The sequence below is a fragment of the Oncorhynchus keta genome, unplaced genomic scaffold (genome assembly GCF_023373465.1).
Source record: "Oncorhynchus keta strain PuntledgeMale-10-30-2019 unplaced genomic scaffold, Oket_V2 Un_scaffold_19987_pilon_pilon, whole genome shotgun sequence".
Taxonomy (NCBI): Eukaryota; Metazoa; Chordata; class Actinopteri; order Salmoniformes; family Salmonidae; genus Oncorhynchus; species Oncorhynchus keta.
The window spans coordinates 63551-85780 of NW_026290851.1; the positions used below are offsets into that span (position 1 = coordinate 63551).

Consider the following 22230-nt stretch of genomic DNA (forward strand, 5'->3'; position numbering starts at 1 on the left):
TATTCAGACCCTTTACTCAGTACTTTGTTGAAGCCTTTTTATAAATATATATATACACCTGTATTTATAAATATATTATAAATATATATATAAATAAATATAAATAAATATATATATAAATAAACTATTATAAATAGTGACATATAGGATATAAATAAATAATTATAAATATATAAATATATATATATTTACAATGGATGAGTTAACATATATATATATATAAATATAAATATATATATTTATATATTTATATCAATATATATTTATATATATAAACCAATGGAAACCAGGACAACAGGAGAGGATATTTTTAAATATATATATCAAATGGATATGGTATATGTTTGTATCTGTACTATAATAGCAAAATATATATGACAGGGAGACATAGTATGGTGCCTACAGCGCATTCGGAAACTATTCAGACCCCTTGATTTTTCCCCCCACATTTTGTTACATTACAGCCTTATTATAAAATTGATTAAATTGTTTTTCCTCTAATCAATCTACACACACTAATGACATCACAATACTCCATAATGACATCACAATACTCCATAATGACATCACAATACTCCATAATGACAAAGCAAAAAAGTTTTTATAGCCATTTTTGATAATTTATTAAAAACAAAAACAGACATATCACATTTACATAAGTATTCAGACCCTTTACTCAGTACTTTGTTGAAGCCTCTTTGGCAGCGATTACAGCCTTGAGTCTTCTTGGGTATGACGCTACACGCTTGACACACCTGTATTTGCGGATATGGCTGGGACAATGCTGGGGGGAAAAGGCCTCAAAAAACTATACAGACAATGCCTCCATCAAACAACACTGTTTCACGATGCATCAGTGACATGGCAGGAGATGTCTTTCTGTCTGCAAACATCTTCTCTGTCTTCACATACAAGCCAGTGTCTTCTATGCTTTACAGCTGGACATGAGTTAACAGTCTGCATTAACAAGGGCCACACAGTCTCCTGTCTGCATTAATATGGACGTTACAGGTCTTATGGGGGTCATTAACAAGGAAACATCCAGGTCTTCTGCAAACCAATGGAAACCAGGACAACAGGAGAGGATCTTTTTAAAGCTTTTTATACTGCATTACTGGACATCAAATGGACTTCTGCATTGGTCAATATGTTTGTATCTGTACTGATGGAGCAAAAGCCATGACAGGAGACATAGTGGAGTGGTAACAAGGCGTGCACAGGCAGTTGCATTAACAAGACGACACTTGAGTCCACTGCAGCATCCACCGAGAGGCTCTTGCTGCATTAACAAGGAATGCCTGACCGTCTGCATTGAAATACGTTTTGGACACAAGGACAGTGAAAATGATTAACAGAGGCCCCTGAACACAGTGTATTTGTCTGCATTATGCAATGATATGGGCAGCTCCGTCTGTCTGCATTTACAACCAACATACAGAAGGGCGCTGGTTATCAAGGGGCAAAGTTTTCTGTTTTAAAAAAATTGAGAGACGAGCTTGAAGTTTTATTTACTGACCATATTTTCCACTTCTCTGACCGCTTGTTTGATGAGGAGTTTGTCACTCGACTGGCCTTTCTGGGAGATGTTTTTTCTCGCCTGAATGATCTGAATCTAGGATTACAGGGACTCTCCGCAACTATACTCAATGTGCGGGACAAAATTGAGGCTATGATTCAGAAGTTGGAGCTCTTCTCTGTCTGCATTAACAAGGACGACACACAGGTCTTCTCTGTCTGCATTAACAAGGACGACACACAGGTCTTCTCTGTCTGCATTAACAAGGACAACACACAGGTCTTCTCTGTCTGCATTAACAAGGACAACACACAGGTCTTCTCTGTCTGCATTAACAAGGACAACACACAGGTCTTCTCTGTCTGCATTAACAAGGACGACACACAGGTCTTCTCTGTCTGCATTAACAAGGACAACACACAGGTCTTCTCTGTCTGCATTAACAAGGACAACACACAGGTCTTCTCTGTCTGCATTAACAAGGACGACACACAGGTCTTCTCTGTCTGCATTAACAAGGACGACACACAGGTCTTCTCTGTCTGCATTAACAAGGACGACACACAGGTCTTCTCTGTCTGCATTAACAAGGACAACACACAGGTCTTCTCTGTCTGCATTAACAAGGACGACACACAGGTCTTCTCTGTCTGCATTAACAAGGACAACACACAGGTCTTCTCTGTCTGCATTAACAAGGACAACACACAGGTCTTTCCATCATTGTATGCTTTTTTGTGTGCAAATGAACTCAAGCTTACAGACAATGTCAAATGTGATATAGCGAAGCACCTGAGTGAGCTGGGTGCGCAATTACGCAGGTACTTTCCCAAAATGGACGACACAAATAATTGGATTCGTTATCCCTTTGGTCCCCTCCAGTCTACTGACTGATGTCTGAACGAAGGAGCCTCATCGAAATTACAACAAGCGGTTCTGTGAAAATGTAATTGAGTCAGAAGCCACTACCAGATTTCTGGATAGGGCTGCGCTCAGAGTATCCTGCCTTGGCAAATCGCACTGTTAAGACACTGATGCCCTTTGCAACCACGTACCTATGTGAGAGTGGATTCTCGGCCATCACTAGCATGAAAAACTAAATACAGGCACAGACTGTGTGTGGAAAATGATTTAAGACAGACTCTCTCCAATACAACTCAACATTGCAGAGTTATGTGCATCCTTTCAAGCACACCCTTCTCATTAACCTGTGGTGAGTTATACACACCCTTCTCATTAACCTGTGGTGAGTTATTCACAATTTTTGATGAACAAATAATGTTTTATATGTAAGATGGTTAAATAAAGAGCTAAGTTATTGATTATGATTATATTCTTATTTGTGCCCTGGTCCTATAAGAGCTCTTTGTCACTTCCCACGAGCCGGGTTGTGACAAAAACTCACACTCATTCTTAAGTTTAATAAATGTATCGTATAGTGTGTGTGTGGCAGGCTTCCAATGATGACAAAAAAACAACATTTGAGAGTGAGCTGACCCTGGTGCAAGAGGGGGTACAGCTGGAGGTTGAATGTTTGAAGGGATACTGGACTATAACAAGGGAAGCACTGCTGTATTCTATACAGATTTCGATGTACATAAGGAGGGTCATTTGATCATTTGTATAAAGATAAGCATTATATATTGTTAGATTATAGGAGTAACTCTGGTAGGTCTGAAACAGTCTTCCCAACCTCATGTTCAACTGTGGGAGTCAGTTGGAGCACCAGGCCGCACTGCCTTCATATCAGAGGCCTGCAGTAGCTACAGATTAATAACAGACACAACAAACCCCACACAGCAACGCAGACACAGAAACACAGACCCTATCTGCTCCTGCACCAACTCTTCTGAAGTCAAATCTCGTAAACACAAATTCCACCACAACAATTATTTTCTGTGATTTTACGTTCCATTTCTGCGATACGTTTGATACCCATCGTTGTGAACGCTAAGAAGCCAAACTTATTGAAGCAGATATCACTCGTTTATATATATATTTATTTATATATCACTCGTTGGCCTTTCCCTCTGTGCTGGCACAGATCTACTCCCCACTGGGATCCTCTCAGGATCCCTTGACCCAATATATATATATATATATGTTTGTTTTAACCTTTATTTAACTCGGGCCAGTCAGTTAAGAACAAATTCTTATTTACAATGACAGCCTCCCCATTTTCCTTTCTTCACTGCCTCAGCATACGACAGCTTCGGCACTACTCTGACTCTTGCCACCTCAAACATCCTGTCTCACACCAGACACTTCCGTTCAACACCATAGTGCCCACGAAGCTCATCACTAAGCTAAGGACTCTGGGATTAAACACCTCCCTCTGCAACTGGATCCTGGACTAAAAAGCAACATGGGCACCCCTTACAGTTGACATACACTTTATCTACCAAAACAAACAATCCTCTGTCCAATGCCTTTTATTTTTAACCTTTAGTTAATTAGGCAAGTCAGTTTTAAGAACAAATTCTTATTTACAATGACGGCCTACCCCGGCCAAACCCAGACGACTCTGGGCTAATTGGGCTCCAGAGTGGCGCAGTAGTCTCAGACGCTGCATCTCAGTGCAAAGGCGTCACTACAGTCCCCGGTTCAAATCCATCATTGTAAATAGCAATGTGTTCTTAACTGACTTGCCTAGTTAATTAAAGGTTACATTTAAAAAATATTGTTTAGGTAATTTGCGCACCGCGCTATGGGACTCCCAATAACGGCCGGGTGTGTTACAGCCTGGAATCGAACCAGGGACTGTAGTGACTCCTCTTGCACTGAGATGCAGTGCCTTAGACCGAGGCACCACTCAGGAGCCCAAACACAATCCTCACTCCTGCTCTGACTCTATTTTAAGGACCTGATCAAAGCCATTGATTAGGAAATAATTAGGTTCATGATATCATTAGTTATTGTATCCTATTGCAGATATGTATGTTGAATTAATTGACACAACACAGCACATTATCTTCACTTTATTGAAGCTCCCTGATGTTGCTAAGAAACCTGATGACTGTCAGCAGTAGCATACTGACATCATGTGAAGACAGTCAGTGTGGCAATTCCGCATAAGGTATTTGATTGAATAAATCATCACTGCCACAACTTTCATCTCTCAATTCAACAAACCGTTCAGTACCTATTTGGATATTCTCTAGTTTTACATCGTGTTTGTCTTTACACTCCACACTGGGGCGGCAGCGTAGCCTAGTGGTTAGAGCGTTGGACCGAGGCACCGGAAGGTTGCGAGTTCAAACCCCCGAGCTGCCCCTGAACAGGCAGTTAACCCACTGTTCCCAGGCCGTCATTGAAAATAAGAATGTGTTCTTAACTGACTTGCCTGGTTAAATAAAGGTAAAATAAAAATAAAATAAACACTCCTGTGTGGCATTACCGCCACAACAATAGGTGGCGGTAATGCGCATTTTCAGTTGGTTTGCAAACATTACAACAACAACACTACAGCAGAATCAAAAAGGGCGAAGAAGAAAATAGGAAGTAGTCGACGAGAAGCTAGCTAGCATGTTTAATATTTAGCTTAGCTGCTTCTCTCCAGAACACAGTAGTAACTCATTAACAATCTCTTGAACGGATTGTAGCTGTCTTGTCATTGACTACGTGTTGTTGTTGTTGGTGGTACGTGGGTAGGACAATATGAGCGGAGAGAGAGAAACGTTGCTGGATGGAATCGAACAGAGTTTGTGGAATTTAACCGAGAACCATTTACGTTACCTGTGTGAACGTTGTGGAATAGCTGGTCAAGATGGCCTCGACGTCAAAGGGAGGAATTATCGCTCGCTGCGTCGTAAAATAGAAGAATATTGTGAAAGTGATGATTTAATGAAATTAGAGGACCAGGGAATGTCTTGGTTACGCCAATTGCAAAACGACATCAAAACGATACAACGAGATGCTAGCCTCAGGCAGTCAGCGCAAGTGGACACACTGGACGGCACCGAGCCAAGCAGAACCGAGAACGAGGGGGGCGCTGAGAGCTCGACAGACCCGGATCCAGAGAGACACATACCACCAGAACGGAGGGAGAACGTGAGTGACGGGAGTATTAAATCCCGGTCACGGACACTTCACAGTTACTGGCCAGACAATTATTAAAGTAGATCAGAAAACAGATACAGATTAGCTCAGCTTCAGTAGCCTAGAATCGCAGGCTATTTGGCCCGATCTAGGATCAGTTTAGCCTTTTGGATCATAACGAATGAATTATGTACATAAGGGGGGTGGGACCTGATCGTAGATCAGCACCCATACTCTGAGACATTTTATTAATATATAGGCCCAGATCCTTATTACTTTAAGACTACACTGACACAATCTCTATTTTGTACTGTAGGACTCAGAAGACTCATCCTCCAGACAGTCCCCACCCAGTTCTTCAGAACCCCAACTCTCGACGTCATCACCGGGTCCCGACAGCAACCATGGTGACCAGAGGTCAAAACTGGGTAGTCTGCGGATAGTTCTACAAAAAGTTGTTGTCGTCAAGGAGGAGGAAGACGACTGGGATTGCTGTGTTACAGGTAAGTGATTAGATGTGTTAAGATGAGATGTACTTTAATGTCCATTAACTTAGAACACTTTGTGTTAGTTTTTGTGTTAGTGCTGGATGGAACGAAAGACTGCACAGTCTGTAGATAATTAAGCCTTGGGACAGGATGTACAAGTACACCCACTGGACAGGACATTATTCCCCAGGACCAAATGAAGAATAACAACATGAGCTGGACTCACTTGCCTCTGTTCCTTATTCTCTCCCATCTCTGTCCCACAGGTGAGAGTCCCAACCAACCATCTGCCAGTGAATATAGTCCCTCTTCAACGGAAGAACCAGAACATTCCGAATCCGAAGATCCTGAACATTCCGAATACGAAGAACCTGAACATTCCGGATCAGAAGAACCTGAACAACGACGAGCGAAACGCAAAACTAAGACTCACAGCTGCCTAGCGTGTGGGAGGAAGTTTGTCTCCTTGTACACACTAAGGAGACACCAGAACAGGACACACACAGGAGAGGAGACGGAGAACAGGACACACACAGGAGAGGAGACAGAGAAGAGAAAAAGACAGAGTCCTGCTTCAGGAGAACCTGAACAACAGAAGAGGAAATGGGGAGTCAGGAAGACCCACTCCTGCCCCGAGTGTGGGAGACACTGCCCATCGTTATCAGCACTGAAGGTCCACCAGAGAATCCACACTGGAGAGAAGCCTTACCTCTGCTCTGAGTGTGGGAAGGGCTTCACTTATCAAAGTAGCTTGAGATTACACCAGAAGAAAGACTCCGCCGACAAGGTGACCTGCTGCTGTGGACAAGAGTTCTCCTCAAAGTGTGTTCTGGAGGTTCACTTGAAGACGGACACGGGAGCCAAGCCTTACACCTGCTGTGTGTGTGGCAAAGGGTTCGGTAAAAAAGAACGGCTAAAAGAACACCAGCGATCCCACACAGGAGAGATGCCTTACTCTTGCTCGTTCTGTGGCAAGGGTTACTACCAAAAACCAGCTTGGAAAGCCCACGAGCGAACGCACACAGAGGAGAAGCCCCTGTGCTCCGTGTGCGGACGGACCTTCTCTAATAAGACTACGTTAAAAGTCCACCAACGAACACACACAGGAGAGAAGCCTTTCCTCTGCTCGGAGTGTGGCAAGGGCTTCCTCAGTAAAGCATACCTGACGACCCACCAGCGATTCAACTGTTCCGGGGGAGAAGAACGACGGCGAGCGAAGAGGTTTCACAAGTGTCCGGACTGTGGGAAGGAGTTCACACAAGCAAACAAACTGGAGAGACACGTGAGAACACACACAGGAGAGAGGCCTTACCAGTGCTCTGTGTGTGGGATGAGGTTCAACCAGAAAGGGAATCTCAAAACGCATTTTAAAGTGCACACAGGTGAGTGTCCTCCTTTACCGTTAATACATCCTGATGGACTACTAGCTACTACTAACTGTCAGTGATCCAAACCATGTTGTTTAAAACAATAATCTCATTCAAACCTTAACAATAACATTGTTGCATGTTGCATTGTTCCAAACGACACCCTATTCATCTATAGTGCACTACTTTTGACCAGGGCCCATATGGGCCCACTGAGTTTCCCTGTGTCTGTCTATACAGGAGTGGATCCCAGTTTAGTGGCTGACATGGAGACTCCCTCTGAACAACCTCGGGACAACAGACGTAAAGCTGGGAGGCCACAACGCTGCCTCCATCAGCATGACGAGGAGGGAACCCAAAACCTACCGGCACCACAAACCCACCACCTCCCGGCACCACAGAGGGAGGGAACCCAAAACCTACCGGCACCACAAACCCACCACCTCCCGGCACCACAGAGAGAGGGAACCCAAAACCTACCGGCACCACAAACCCACCACCTCCCGGCACCACAGAGAGAGGGAACCCAAAACCTACCGGCACCACAAACCCACCACCTCCCGGCACCACAGAGAGAGGGAACCCAAAACCTACCGGCACCACAAACCCACCACCTCCCGGCACCACAGAGGGAGGGAACCCAAAACCTACCGGCACCACAAACCCACCACCTCCCGGCACCACAGAGGGAGGGAACCCAAAACCTACCGGCACCACAAACCCACCACCTCCTGGCACCACAGAGGGAGGGAACATCCCACCACCTCTCTGCACCACAGAGAGAGGGAACCCAAAACCTACCGGCACCACAAACCCACCACCTCCCGGCACCACAGAGAGAGGGAACCCAAAACCTACCGGCACCACAAACCCACCACCTCCCGGCACCACAGAGAGAGGGAACCCAAAACCTACCGGCACCACAAACCCACCACCTCCTGGCACCACAGAGGGAGGGAACATCCCACCACCTCTCTGCACCACAGAAACCCACCATGTCCCTCAGGGGAGAAAAACACTATCTCTGCCCTGAATGTGGCAAGACTTACACCCGGGAATACGACCTCCGAGTCCACCTCAGAACGCACACGGGAGAGCGACCGTACCAGTGCGATGAATGCGGAAAGACCTTTGTTCGGAAACAAGGGCTCCGTCAACACCGGCGGTCACACGCTCCCAAGCCCATGGGACCGACCCGTCAGTTAGGCAGACCCGTCAGCATGGGTTCCAGTAGCAGGAGACCGAACCAATCATCACCCAGGATGGGGCGCTCCAAGCAGCAGTTGCCCAGGGTTGATAAAGCCACGCCTCCGTTCTCTAGTGGAGAGAGACCCATGCCCTTCCACACAGTGGAGAGACCCATGCCTTTACATCGGGTGGAGAGACCCATGCCTTTACCAGACATGGAGAGAGAACACTGGCAGTACTGGCATCTTTAAACTCCACGGCTATGGTCTGCATCCTATTCCCTATGTAGTGCACTGCTTTTGACCAGGGCTCAGTGCACTATAAATGGAATAGGGTGCCATTTTGGACATTGCATGTCTCTCATGACTACACAGAACTGTTATTTTTGCTTCCGTTTGTGTGTGTGTGTGTGTGTGTTGTTGCTTCCTCATTTATGGTCAGTATAATAATCGTTACCGCCGAGCGAGATAATCTTGCCAACCGTAGTTATAGTAACGTACATATTTTTTAAATCAACAAAAAAATTAAGCGATTGCATTTACATCCATTCTAGTGTTTAAAAAAAAAGAAATATATATAAATATGTTATGTGACTTATTGAAGCTGTAATGATGCAACAATAAGAATCCACAGAGACGTACGTGTCATAATGCCAGTATCAAACGGCCGGCCCCTTTTTCTATACGCCTTATAACATTACATTTTCATGTCATTGACGGTATAAGCAGAGATGGCATCTGTTGTCTTTACACTTCAACCCGGATGGTGGCGGTGTGTGTGTGTGTGTTGCTTCCTCATCTGTGATCAGTACAATAAAGTCTGCTGTATTGTGTAAGATAATCATTCCAACTGTAGTTGTCGTCCTGTGCATATTTTAAATCAACAAAAATGAAGTGTTTGCATTTTAGTCCTTGTGTTTTTTTATATATCTGATGTTACTGATCGAAGCTGTCATGATACTATGAAATCCACAGTGACTTGCATGTCATAATGACATGGACCAATACATTAACATTGGGAGGAGGGGAAACGTATTTCTCTCCTTATTACCTTTATCTATAAAAACATTTAACTTTAGAAACGGTCAGGCAGCTTCGTTGAAAGAGACTTGTACTCTCCTTCCTTGTTCTCCAGACCGCATGGGGGCGCTACAGCACAAACACAAGACAACTTCATACCAGAAGTAGGAAGCCAAACTGAGTTCCGACAGTTTACCGAACTTCACTTATAGCATCTCATCGTTCAAAAAACACTTTTTGCAGAAAAAAAAATGTAATGGAAAGGAAGACCGCAGCTTTTTGATTAAATAGCCTCAGACGTTGGTATTACTCAGCTTCCATCCAACGAGACTCGAGGTTACGACCAACAACATTGCAAGTCATCATTATACATTTTAAAACTCAACTAGTTTTCTAGTTATCTCAGGGATTAAATCCCTATGCTATGGACGAGGTAAGAATCTGAATGTGTGCTCGCCACATCTCTTTTCTGCAATCTGCCCTGCGGTTGCTATACCAAATGTTGTGGCTGGTTAGTAAATCAAGTTGCTCAGTATTTTATAGACTACAGTGAACGGTAGCAACATCAGTAACGTTACTAGCTGACTATGTTGTAGCTCGCTGATATAATGTTTTCTAGTAAGGTAACGTAGCTAGTTAACTAACTAGCTAGATGAATGACAATACAATCAACAGTTGCTGGTGTATTTTGGTTTGCATTGATTGATATCAAATGTTATTGGTCACATACACATAGCGGGGTGAACAGGTTGTGGCTCGGGTGGTTGATGTCCTCGATGATATTTTTGGCCTTCCTGTGACATCGGGTGCTGTAGGTGTCCTGGAGGGCAGGCAGTGTGCCCCTGATGATGCGTTAGGTAGACCGCACCACCCTGTTGCGGGCGGTGCAGTTGCCGTACCAGGTGGTGATACAGCCGCTCTCAATTGTGCATCTGTAAAAGTTTGTGAGGGTCTTCGGGACCAAGACAAATGTCTTCAGCCTCCTGAGGTTGAAGAGGCGCTGTTGTGCCTTCTTCACCACACTGTGTGTGTGTGTGGACCATTTCAGATGGTCAGGGATGTGTACACCGAGCGACTTGAAGCTTTCCACTGATAGTTCCTCAACCAGTTCTACTCAGCTGGAAAGGTTTATTTCAGAGAGAAGTTGTATTTCTTTCCATAGCAAACAAAAAAAATAGGATGGTGTCATATTGCTAAATCTACATATTAATAATTCTAACTAACTAGTGTGCTGTTAAAACTGCGCTGTCACTCTTCATCATATAGGACTCTGAAGACCCGTCCAGCCCGTCTCCATCCTGCTCCACTGAACCCCAACCCACGGTGTCCCCGGGTCCTGACAGAAACCATGGCGACCAGGAGGACAGTAACCATGGTGATCAGAAAGAAAAACCGCAGGGTCAGGAGAGGGTTACTGTGAGTCTGGACATCAACAGTGAAACACCAACATTTAATATCGTAGTCAAAGAAGAAGAAGAAGAAGAAGACTGGGAACTAGATAATACAGGTGAGTAGCTGGAGCCATGCTAACTTGGGATGGGTCCCAAAGGGAATACTAATCCCTATCTAGTACACTACAGTTGACCAGAATGGCACCCTATTCCCTATCTAGTACACTACTGTTGACCAGAATGGCACCCTATTCCCTATCTAGTACACTACTGTTGACCAGAATGGCACCCTATTCCCTATCTCGTCCACTACTGTTGACCAGAATGGCACCTTATTCCCTATCTCGTCCACTACTCTTGACCAGAACCCTATGGCTATGGTCAAAAGGAGTGCACTTTATAGGGTGCCATTTGGGGAGCTGTCTTGGATTGCTTTGCCATCAATCCTGCAACAGGAGAAGCACAGGAGACGTTGTAAAATAAGGGAGAAACCCGGTAGGTCTGCATATGCACACTGAGTCTGACTCAGTCTCACTGACTATCTGTCCTGTCTCATCCCCACAGGAGAGAGTCCCAGCCATCACTCTGAAGCTGGGGAGAGACCCTCTACATCAGGAGAACCTGAGTCTGACTCAGTCTCACTGACTATCTGTCCTGTCTCATCCCCACAGGAGAGAGTCCCAGCCATCACTCTGAAGCTGGGGAGAGACCCTCTACATCAGGAGAACCTGAGTCTGACTCAGTCTCACTGACTATATCTGTCCTGTCTCATCCCCACAGGAGAGAGTCCCAGCCATCACTCTGAAGCTGGGGAGAGACCCTCTACATCAGGAGAACCTGAGTCTGACTCAGTCTCACTAACTATATATGTCCTGTCTTCACTCTGCAGCAGGGGAGAGACCCTCTACATCAGGAGAACCTGAGTCTGACTCAGTCTCACTAACTATATATGTCCTGTCTCATCCCCACAGGAGAGTCCCAGCCATCACCTGAAGCTGGGGAGACCCTCTACATCAGGAGAACCTGAGTCTGACTCAGTCTCACTAACTATATATGTCCTGTCTTCACTCTGCAGCCAGGGGAGAGACCCTCTACATCAGGAGAACCTGAGTCTGACTCAGTCTCACTAACTATATATGTCCTGTCTTCACTCTGCAGCCGGGGAGAGACCCTCTACATCAGGAGAACCTGAGTCTGACTCAGTCTCACTAACTATATATGTCCTGTCTTCACTCTGCAGCCGGGGAGAGACCCTCTACATCAGGAGAACCTGAGTCTGACTCAGTCTCACTAACTATATATGTCCTGTCTTCACTCTGCAGCCGGGGAGAGACCCTCTACATCAGGAGAACCTGAACAACACCAGATGAAACGCAGAACGAGGCAGAAAAAGACCCACCGATGCCCAGATTGTGGGAAACACTGCCAGACATTATCGGCGCTACAAATACACATGAGAACCCACACAGGAGAGAAGCCTTACGCTTGCTTTGTGTGTAAGAAAACATTCATTATTAGACAAGCTTTGAAAACACACCAGCGAACACACACAGGAGAGAAGCCTTATACCTGCTCTGAGTGTGGCAAGGGCTTCGCTCATCAATGTAGTTTGAGATACCATCAAAAGAGGAATTCTGAACAGATTAAAACTGACCCGAATGAGAAGATGACCTGCTGCTGTGGACAAGAGTTCTCCTCAAAGTGTGTTCTGGAGGTTCACTTGAAGACGGACACGGGAGCCAAGCCTTACACCTGCTGTGTGTGTGGCAAGAGGTTCAATAAAGAATCATTAAAAGAACACCAGCGATCCCACACAGGAGAGATGCCTTACTCTTGCTCTTTCTGTGGCAAGGGTTACTATCACAAACCGGCTTGGAAAGCCCACGAGCGAACGCACACAGAGGAGAAGCCCCTGTGCTCCGTGTGCGGACGGACCTGCTCTAGTAAGTATACGTTAAAAGTCCACGAGCGAACACACACAGGAGAGATGCCTTTCCTCTGCTCGGAGTGTGGCAAGGGCTTCATCAGTAAAGGACTCCTGATGACCCACGAGCGATTCAACTGTTCCGGGGGAGAAGAACGACGGCGACCGAAGAGGTTTCACAAGTGTCCGGACTGTGGGAAGGAGTTCACACAAGCAAACAAACTGGAGAGACACGTGAGAACACACACAGGAGAGAGGCCTTACCAGTGCTCTGTGTGTGGGATGAGGTTCAACCAGAAAGGGAATCTCAAAACGCATTTTAAAGTGCACACAGGTGAGTGTCCTCCTTTACCGTTAATACATCCTGATGGACTACTAGCTACTACTAACTGTCAGTGATCCAAACCATGTTGTTTAAACCAACATGTAAACCATGACTTAGTATACTCATCCACACCTTAACAATAACATTGTTGCATTGTGTCTCTCCTTTCTCTCTGTCCGTTTTGTCTGTCATGCAGGCAGGGATCCCAGTTTGCTGCCTGACATGGACATGAGGACGACTTCTTCAGAAGCTGCGAAACAACCTCCGGACAACAGACATAATGTTGGGAAACCACAACCATTCCTGAATCAGATTGGCAAGGAGGGAACCCACAACTTTCCGGCACCACAAACCCACAACCTACCGACACCACAAACACACAACCTACCGGCACCACAAACCCACAACCATCCATCCGGCACCACAAACCCACAACCATCCGGCACCACAAACCCACAACCATCAGGCACCACAAACCCACAACCATCAGGCACCACAAACCCACAACCAACCGGCACCACAAACCCACAACCATCCGGCACCACAAACCCACCACCTCCCGGCAGCGCAGAGGGAGGAACCCACCACCTCCCGGCAGCGCAGAGGGAGGGAAGCCACCACATCTCGGCACCACAGAAACCCACCATGTCCCACAGGGGAGAAAAACACTATCTCTGCCCTGAGTGTGGCAAGACTTACACCCGGGAATACGACCTCCGAGTCCACCTCAGAACGCACACAGGAGAGCGACCGTACCAGTGTTATGACTGCGGGAAGGCCTACGTCCGGAAAAACAATCTCCAACAACACCGGCGGTCACATGCTCCCAAGCCCCTGGGACCGACCCGCCATTTAGGCAGACCACCCAGGGTGGGCTCTAGTAGTGGAAGGTCCAACCAATCACCCAGGGTGGGGCTCTAGTAGTGGAAGGTCCAACCAATCACCCAGGGTGGGGCTCTAGTAGTGGAAGGTCCAACCAATCACCCAGGGTGGGGCTCTAGTAGTGGAAGGTCCAACCAATCACCCAGGGTGGGGCTCTAGTAGTGGAAGGTCCAACCAATCACCCAGGGTGGGGCTCTAGTAGTGGAAGGTCCAACCAATCACCCAGGGTGGGGCTCTAGTAGTGGAAGGTCCAACCAATCACCCAGGGTGGGGCTCTAGTAGTGGAAGGTCCAACCAATCACCCAGGGTGGGGCTCTAGTAGTGGAAGGTCCAACCAATCACCCAGGGTGGGGCTCTAGTAGTGGAAGGTCCAACCAATCACCCAGGGTGGGGCTCTAGTAGTGGAAGGTCCAACCAATCACCCAGGGTGGGGCTCTAGTAGTGGAAGGTCCAACCAATCACCCAGGGTGGGGCTCTAGTAGTGGAAGGTCCAACCAATCACCCAGGGTGGGGCTCTAGTAGTGGAAGGTCCAACCAATCACCCAGGGTGGGGCTCTAGTAGTGGAAGGTCCAACCAATCACCCAGGGTGGGGCTCTAGTAGTGGAAGGTCCAACCAATCACCCAGGGTGGGGCTCTAGTAGTGGAAGGTCCAACCAATCACCCAGGGTGGGGCTCTAGTAGTGGAAGGTCCAACCAATCACCCAGGGTGGGGCTCTAGTAGTGGAAGGTCCAACCAATCACCCAGGGTGGGGCTCTAGTAGTGGAAGGTCCAACCAATCACCCAGGGTGGGGCTCTAGTAGTGGAAGGTCCAACCAATCACCCAGGGTGGGGCTCTAGTAGTGGAAGGTCCAACCAATCACCCAGGGTGGGGCTCTAGTAGTGGAAGGTCCAACCAATCACCCAGGGTGGGGCTCTAGTAGTGGAAGGCCAACCAATCACCCAGGGTGGGCTCTAGTAGTGGAAGGTCCAACCAATCACCCAGGGTGGGGCTCTAGTAGTGGAAGGTCCAACCAACCACCCAGGGTGGGCTCTAGTAGTGGAAGGTCCAACCAACCACCCAGGGTGGGCTCTAGTAGTGGAAGGTCCAACCAATCACCCAGGGTGGGGCTCTAGTAGTGGAAGGTCCAACCAACCACCCAGGGTGGGCTCTAGTAGTGGAAGGTCCAACCAATCACCCAGGGTGGGCTCTAGTAGTGGAAGGTCCAACCAACCACCCAGGGTGGGCTCTAGTAGTGGAAGGTCCAACCAACCACCCAGGGTGGGCTCTAGTAGTGGAAGGTCCAACCAATCACCCAGGGTGGGGCTCTAGTAGTGGAAGGTCCAACCAACCACCCAGGGTGGGGCTCTAGTAGTGGAAGGTCCAACCAATCACCCAGGGTGGGGCTCTAGTAGTGGGGTCCAACCAATCACCCTGGGGCTCTAGTAGTGGAAGGTCCAACCAATCACCCAGGGTGGGGCTCTAGTAGTGGAAGGTCCAACCAATCACCCAGGGTGGGGCTCTAGTAGTGGAAGGTCCAACCAATCACCCAGGGTGGGGCTCTAGTAGTGGGGCCAACCAATCACCCAGGGTGGGGCTCTAGTAGTGGAAGGTCCAACCAATCACCCAGGGTGGGGCTCTAGTAGTGGAAGGTCCAACCAATCACCCAGGGTGGGGCTCTAGTAGTGGAAGGTCCAACCAATCACCCAGGGTGGGGCTCTAGTAGTGGAAAAATCCAACCAATCACCCAGGGTGGGGCTCTTTTAGTGGAAGGTCCAACCAATCACCCAGGGTGGGGCTCTAGTAGTGGAAGGTCCAACCAATCACCCAGGGTGGGGCTCTAGTAGTGGAAGTTCCAACCAATCACCCAGGGTGGGGCTCTAGTACTGGAAGGTCCAACCAATCACCCAGGGTGGGGGGTGGGGCAGGCGTGGGGCTTCTAGTAGTGGAAGGTCCAACCAATCACCCAGGGTGGGGCATCTAGTAGTGGAAGGTCCAACCAATCACCCAGGGTGGGGCTCTAGTAGTGGAATTTCATAAACCCAGGGTCCAATAAATGGGGTGGGGAAAATCACGTCCAGGGTGGGGCTCTAGTAGTGGAAGATCCAACCAATCACCCAGGGTGGGGCTCTAGTAGTGGAAGGTCCAACCAATCAACCAGGGTGGGGCTCTAGTAGTGGAAGGTCCATTTTTTTCACCCATGGGTAGGCAAAATCACCCAGGGTGGGGTAGCAGTGGAAGGTCCAACCAATCACCCAGGGTGGGGCTCTAGTAGTGGAAGGTCCAACCAATCACCCAGGGTGATGGATAGTAGTGGAAGGTCCAACCAATCACCCAGGGTGGGGCTCTAGTAGTGGAAGGTCCAACCAATCACCCAGGGCTTTTTTTGGGGCTCTAGTAGTGGAAGGTCCCAACCAATCACCTCAGTTCTATAAGGTGGGGCTCTAGTAGTGGAAACCACCAACCACCCAGGGTGGGGCTCTAGTAGTGGACAGGTCCAACCAATGACCCAGGGTGGGGCATTATTTAAAATTGGAAGGTCCAACCAATCACCCAGGGTGGGGCTCAGAATAAAGGTCCAACCAATCACCCAGGGTGGGGCTCTAGTAGTGGAAGAATCTTCAAACCAATCATTCTAGGGTGGGGCTCTAGTAGTGGAAGGTCCAACCAATCACCCAGGGTGGGGCTTTAGTAGTGGAAGGTCCAACCAATCACCCAGTACTTCAGTATGGTTCAAAACACTGGCTCTAGTAGTGGAAGGTCAACCAATCACCCAGGGTGGGGCTCTAGTATCAAAAGTGGAAAAACAACCAATTTTCCAGGGTGGGGCTCTAGTAATTTATCCAACCAATCACCCAGGGTGGGGCTCTAGTACTCTGTAGGTATAAATCACCCAGGGTATTCCTAGAATAGTGGAAGGTCCAACCAATCACCCAGGGTAGGAAGAGCTAAGCAAAAAATACCTACATCAATGTCAATATGAGAGACTCATGCCCTTACCGCAGATGGAGAGAGGAACACTGGCAGTTCTGGCACCTTTAAACACGGGCTGGGTCCATATCATCATCCCAAATGGCACCCTATTCCCTATATAGTGCACTTCTTTTGACCAAGGCCCATATGGGAACCTTTAAGGGCTCTGCTGAAATGCAGTGCACTATATAGGGAATAGGGTGCTATTTTGGACACTCACAATGCATCTTATGACTACAGAATCGTTATTCTTTCTGGTGTGTGTGCGCGTCTGTAACACGCATGTATTTGTGTGTGTGTTGTTGTGATCAGTACGATACAGTCCACTGTGCTGTGTAAGATAATCATACTATGTAATCCTGTGCATTTTAATTACTTGTTTATTTTATATATCTTATGTTACTTATTGAAGATATCATGATACTAAGAAATGACTTGCATTTCATATAACGCCATGGTCCAATAAATGAACATTGGGGGAAAAACGTCTCTCCTTTATTACCCCTTATCCAGGGCACGATGCGCGACTCTTTCGGGCGGCAGTAAGGAAGCCATCGCGATCTGCCCGCAGCCTAGATTTACGTATTTATGACTTCTAAACAAAATAAACTTTTTGGTGTTCTGATAGGCTTACAATGATGTTTTGATTATTTATTTTACAGTCGCTAAGATTATAGATGGTTGTGATCTTAGCAAAATAACTATTTTTGGATGTAGCAGTTTTGCCACAAATTGCTGATCACGCAGTCATTGATTATAACCATCTGAAATCATAAGATGAGAATTTTACTGGTTCAATGCACATCACTGGAAGTTTTTTTGCTTATAATGCTAGGTAATTTTGATGATGAAAAACACAAATTAATCAGGACATTCATTTGAGCCTTAAAACAAGTATAATACTAAAAGTAGTGTGAAATGCAGTGCAGTGAGCAACATGAAATAGATGCTTTTTTTTGCTGGCGTTCTATAAGAACTAAAGTGTTATTATAAGAACTCTATTTATTCAATTAAATTTTATTTATTCTTTTCCACCAATTTGCGCACGTCGCCCTGTCAAAGCATTGTTTTCAAATGAAAGGGAGAAACACAAAAAAATGGAAACATTTAAATTCAGAAGCGGTCAAACAGCTACAGGTAACTGCCAGAATAAAGGAAATAACCAATATAAGGCTTTTCTTTATAGGATACAGTGTGATGGACTTCACCACGAGCAGTTAGAACATCTTCAATTAACCGTTGGCATAATTTCTACACTGCGTTTTTGTCTGGAACTAAATATTTGAATTGGATGTGATGTTTCACCATTCGGTGAGTGTGTAAATTACATCATTTTTTGTTGCTTTATTGTTGGCGGTGGTGCCTTTCTTCTTAAAATACTGGCTCTATGCCTCCTGAGCAGAATCTCCGGGGAAAAGTTCGGCTCTAGTTGCCATGGTAAATCAGTTAATCTGTGATCTGTGGCGGGGTCATTTGGTTGAGCCATGGTTTTCATGCTCATCAAATTGGTTTCACCTGGCTTAATGAATCCGTGTCTGCTCTGTGGATGAGCTCTTTGTAACCAAGAAGTCACTGCCATCAGCATTTAAATGATTCACCATAGGTTTATCCCGGATGTCTTAACCTTGTTTGTGCAACAGGCCTCCTAGGTGACAGAGGGCTCTGGCAATGGTGTTCCTGGAGAGCATGCTCTCCTAGGTTTCAGCCAGGGCTCTCCAACCTTGTTCCTGGAGAGCAACCCTCCTATAGGTTTCAGCCAGGGCTCTCCAACCCTGTTCCTGGAGAGCTACCCTCCTATAGGTTTCAGCCAGGGCTCTCCAACCTTGTTCCTGGAGAGCAACCCTCCTATAGGTTTCAGCCAGGGCTCTCCAACCTTGTTCCTGGAGAGCAACCCTCCTATAGGTTTCAGCCAGGGCTCTCCAACCTTGTTCCTGGAGAGCTACCCTCCTATAGGTTTCAGCCAGGGCTCTCCAACCTTGTTCCTGGAGAGCAACCCTCCTATAGGTTTCAGCCAGGGCTCTCCAACCTTGTTCCTGGAGAGCAACCCTCCTATAGGTTTTCGCTCCAACCCCAGTTGTCACTAACCAGATTCAGCTCATCAACCAGCTAATTATTAGAATCAGCTCATCAACCAGCTAATTATTAGAATCAGCTCATCAACCAGCTAATTATTAGAATCAGGTGCGCTACCTGAAGGTTGTAGCAAAAACCTACAGGACCAAACAGTGTTGGAGAGGCCTGGTTTAAACCTACATGACAGAACAGTGTTGGAGAGGCCTGGTTTAAACCTACAGGACAGAACAGTGTTGGAGAGGCCTGGTTTAAACCTACAGGACAGAACAGTGTTGGAGAGGTCTGGTTTAAACCTACAGGACAGAACAGTGTTGGAGAGGCCTGGTTTAAACCTACAGGATGGTAGCTCCCCAGGAACAGGGTTGGAGAGGCCTGGTTTAAACCTACAGGACGGAACAGGGTTGGAGAGGCCTGGTTTAAACCTACAGGACGGAACAGTGTTGGAGAGGCCTGGTTTAAACCTACAGGACGGAACAGTGTTGGAGAGGCCTGGTTTAAACCTACAGGACGGAACAGTGTTGGAGAGGCCTGGTTTAAACCTACAGGACAGAACAGTGTTGGAGAGGCCTGGTTTAAACCTACAGGACAGAACAGTGTTGGAGAGGCCTGGTTTAAACCTACAGGACGGAACAGTGTTGGAGAGGCCTGGTTTAAACCTACAGGACAGAACAGTGTTGGAGAGGCCTGGTTTAAACCTACAGGACAGAACAGTGTTGGAGAGGCCTGGTTTAAACCTACAGGACAGAACAGTGTTGGAGAGGCCTGGTTTAAACCTACAGGACGGAACAGTGTTGGAGAGGCCTGGTTTAAACCTACAGGACGGAACAGTGTTGGAGAGGCCTGGTTTAAACCTACAGGACGGAACAGTGTTGGAGAGGCCTGGTTTAAACCTACAGGACGGAACAGTGTTGGAGAGGCCTGGTTTAAACCTAAAGGACAGAACAGTGTTGGAGAGGCCTGGTTTAAACCTACAGGACAGAACAGGGTTGGAGAGGCCTGGTTTAAACCTACAGGACAGAACAGGGTTGGAGAGGCCTGGTTTAAACCTACAGGACAGAACAGGGTTAGAGAGGCCTGGTTTAAACCTACAGGATGGTAGCTCCCCAGGAACAGGGTTGGAGAGCCCTGGTTTAAGATGATCACTCAAAATGGCTGTAAGGAGGGACAAGTGTTTGCTGGTATTTCTTTTTTCCCTTTCAATTAAGACAGAGATCCTTACTAATGAGGGACCTTTATTCATCAATCAAGTACAAGGGTGGAGCGAAAACCTGCAGACACTCAGCTCTCCGCGGAATGAGTTTGACAGGTGCTCTAAGGCAGCGTTTCCCAAAACCATGCCAGGAACAAGCATCCTACATCATAACATCATTTGTATCCCTCATTTCCTCAAGAGTTTCATTCCCAACACTCAGACATATTTTACAACATATTTGTGTTTAGTGAGTCTGACAGATCAGAGGCAGTAGGAATGACCAGGGATATTATCTTGATACATGCGTGTCTCGAACCATTTTCCTGTCCTGCTAAGCATTCAAAATGTAATGAGTACTTTTGGGTGTTAGGGAAAATGTATGGAGTAAGAAGTCCATGATTTGGAGTAAAATGTGGTAAAATATGTAAAGTACAGATGCCCCCCAAAAACTACTACTACTTGTAATACTTCAAAGTATTTACACTTAATTAAGTACGTTGCCTTTAACTTCCAGACCGCATGTCGGCGCTAAACCGGAAGTAGGAAGCCAACGAGAGTTTGACAGTTTATTTACATGTACAACATTGTAACGTTAGCATAGCCATTTGAAAAAAATAATACAGTAAATTTCGATTAAATATTCTCAGGTGTTGGTATTTCCCAGTCTACATCCAACGAGGCGCGAGGTTACGACCAACAGCATTGGCAGTCATCATAAATTAAAACTAAACTAGATTTATATCTTCATTTCTCAGTTAGCTAGCGAGCTCAGGGATTGATTTTACAATGGAAGAGGTAGTAATCTGAACATGTGCTAGCCACATCACTTTTCTGCTCTGCAAACTGCTCGTTTGTTGCTATACCAAATGGTGCGGCTAGCTTGCAAGTCAAGTTGCTCAACGCATGCTAGTAACAGCAGTACTAGCTAGCTACGATTGTGTTGCTTGATGATGCGACTTTTGTTTTCTAGTAGGTATCTATCGTTAGCTAACTGGCCAGCGCTAGCTAGCTAGGTGAATGAAAATTACAATAAATTAGCTGCTGTAATTTGGTTTGCATTGATTGATCGTTTTTAAAACAAGTATATTTAGTTTGAACGGTTTCTTTACTGAGAAATGGTCATTTCTATAATAAGCAGAGACATTGCCTTGCTGTTAAGGATGGCGTCATATTTGCTGAGTCCATCTTTCATAATGTAGCTTGTTGTGAAAACTGCGCTGTCGCTCTTCATCATATAGGACTCTGAAGACCCGTCCAGCCCGTCTCCATCCTGCTCCACTGAACCCCAACCCACGGTGTCTCCGGGTCCTGACAGAAACCATGGCGACCAGGAGGACAGTAACCATGGTGATCAGAAAGACAAACCGCAGGGTCCGGAGAGGGTTACTGTGAGTCTGGACATCAACAGTGAAACAACAACATTTAATATCGTAGTCAAAGAAGAAGAAGAAGAAGACTGGGAACTAGATAATACAGGTGAGTAGCTGGAGCCATGCTAACTTGGGATGGGTCCCAAAGGGAATACTAATCCCTATATAGTGCACTGCTCTCTATGGTCCATCAGGCTCTAATCAAAAGTGGTGCACTATATAGGGAATAGGGTGGCATGATTTGGGACTCAGTCTTGTGTGTTGCCATAAATATGAGAATGGGAGTAGCACGGGAGATGTAAAACAATGGAGAAACACAGTAGGTATGTACAATAAACTTAGACTCAGTCCCAGCCATCACTCTGCAGGCGAGGAGATGCCCTCAACATCAGGAGAACCTGAGTCTGACTCAGTCTCACTGACTATCTGTCCTGTCTCATCCCCACAGGAGAGAGTCCCAGCCATCACTCTGCAGCCGGGGAGAGACCCTCTACATCAGGAGAAC

At 46.6% G+C, this 22230-nt stretch overlaps 2 protein-coding genes and 1 long non-coding RNA gene across 53 annotated transcripts; 1 reads left to right on the forward strand and 2 right to left on the reverse strand.

Moving 5' to 3' along the window:
• The first annotated feature begins 4986 nt into the window (after positions 1–4986).
• On the forward strand, positions 4987–15996 carry LOC118381473 (zinc finger protein 835-like). Of its 50 annotated transcripts, XR_008129694.1 has the most exons (9): positions 4987–5566; positions 5871–6057; positions 6309–7424; positions 13453–14146; positions 15145–15222; positions 15263–15340; positions 15459–15498; positions 15573–15652; positions 15730–15795. XR_008129694.1 is itself a non-coding variant. In XM_052514727.1 (7 exons), the coding sequence occupies exons 1-7, from the start codon at positions 5174–5176 to the stop codon at positions 15487–15489; spliced, it is 2499 nt and encodes an 832-aa protein (XP_052370687.1). In that variant the 5' UTR covers positions 4988–5173; the 3' UTR covers positions 15490–15530. The 50 variants fall into 50 exon arrangements, 15 of the variants coding, with proteins under 15 accessions (XP_052370687.1, XP_052370688.1, XP_052370701.1 ...); XR_008129696.1 differs by lacking the exons at positions 15263–15340; positions 15459–15498 and having other exon boundaries at positions 4988–5566; positions 15184–15262; positions 15730–15784; XR_008129722.1 differs by lacking the exons at positions 15263–15340; positions 15459–15498 and having other exon boundaries at positions 4988–5566; positions 13453–14116; positions 15150–15262; positions 15730–15784.
• On the reverse strand, positions 7646–14017 carry LOC127927965 (uncharacterized). Of its 2 annotated transcripts, none has more exons than XR_008129731.1 (4): positions 13878–14017; positions 8207–8380; positions 7886–7999; positions 7646–7771 (listed from the first exon to the last, which is right to left on the reverse strand). It is a non-coding gene; the product is annotated as an uncharacterized LOC127927965 (long non-coding RNA). The 2 variants fall into 2 exon arrangements; XR_008129730.1 differs by having other exon boundaries at positions 7829–7999.
• A 2985-nt stretch (positions 15997–18981) lies between the features above and the next one.
• LOC127927959 (buccalin-like) lies at positions 18982–20403 on the reverse strand. Its single transcript, XM_052514724.1, has 3 exons — positions 19937–20403; positions 19742–19819; positions 18982–19702 (listed from the first exon to the last, which is right to left on the reverse strand). The coding sequence occupies exons 1-3, from the start codon at positions 20401–20403 to the stop codon at positions 19255–19257; spliced, it is 993 nt and encodes a 330-aa protein (XP_052370684.1). The 3' UTR covers positions 18982–19254.
• Between the last annotated feature and the right edge of the window lie 1827 nt (positions 20404–22230).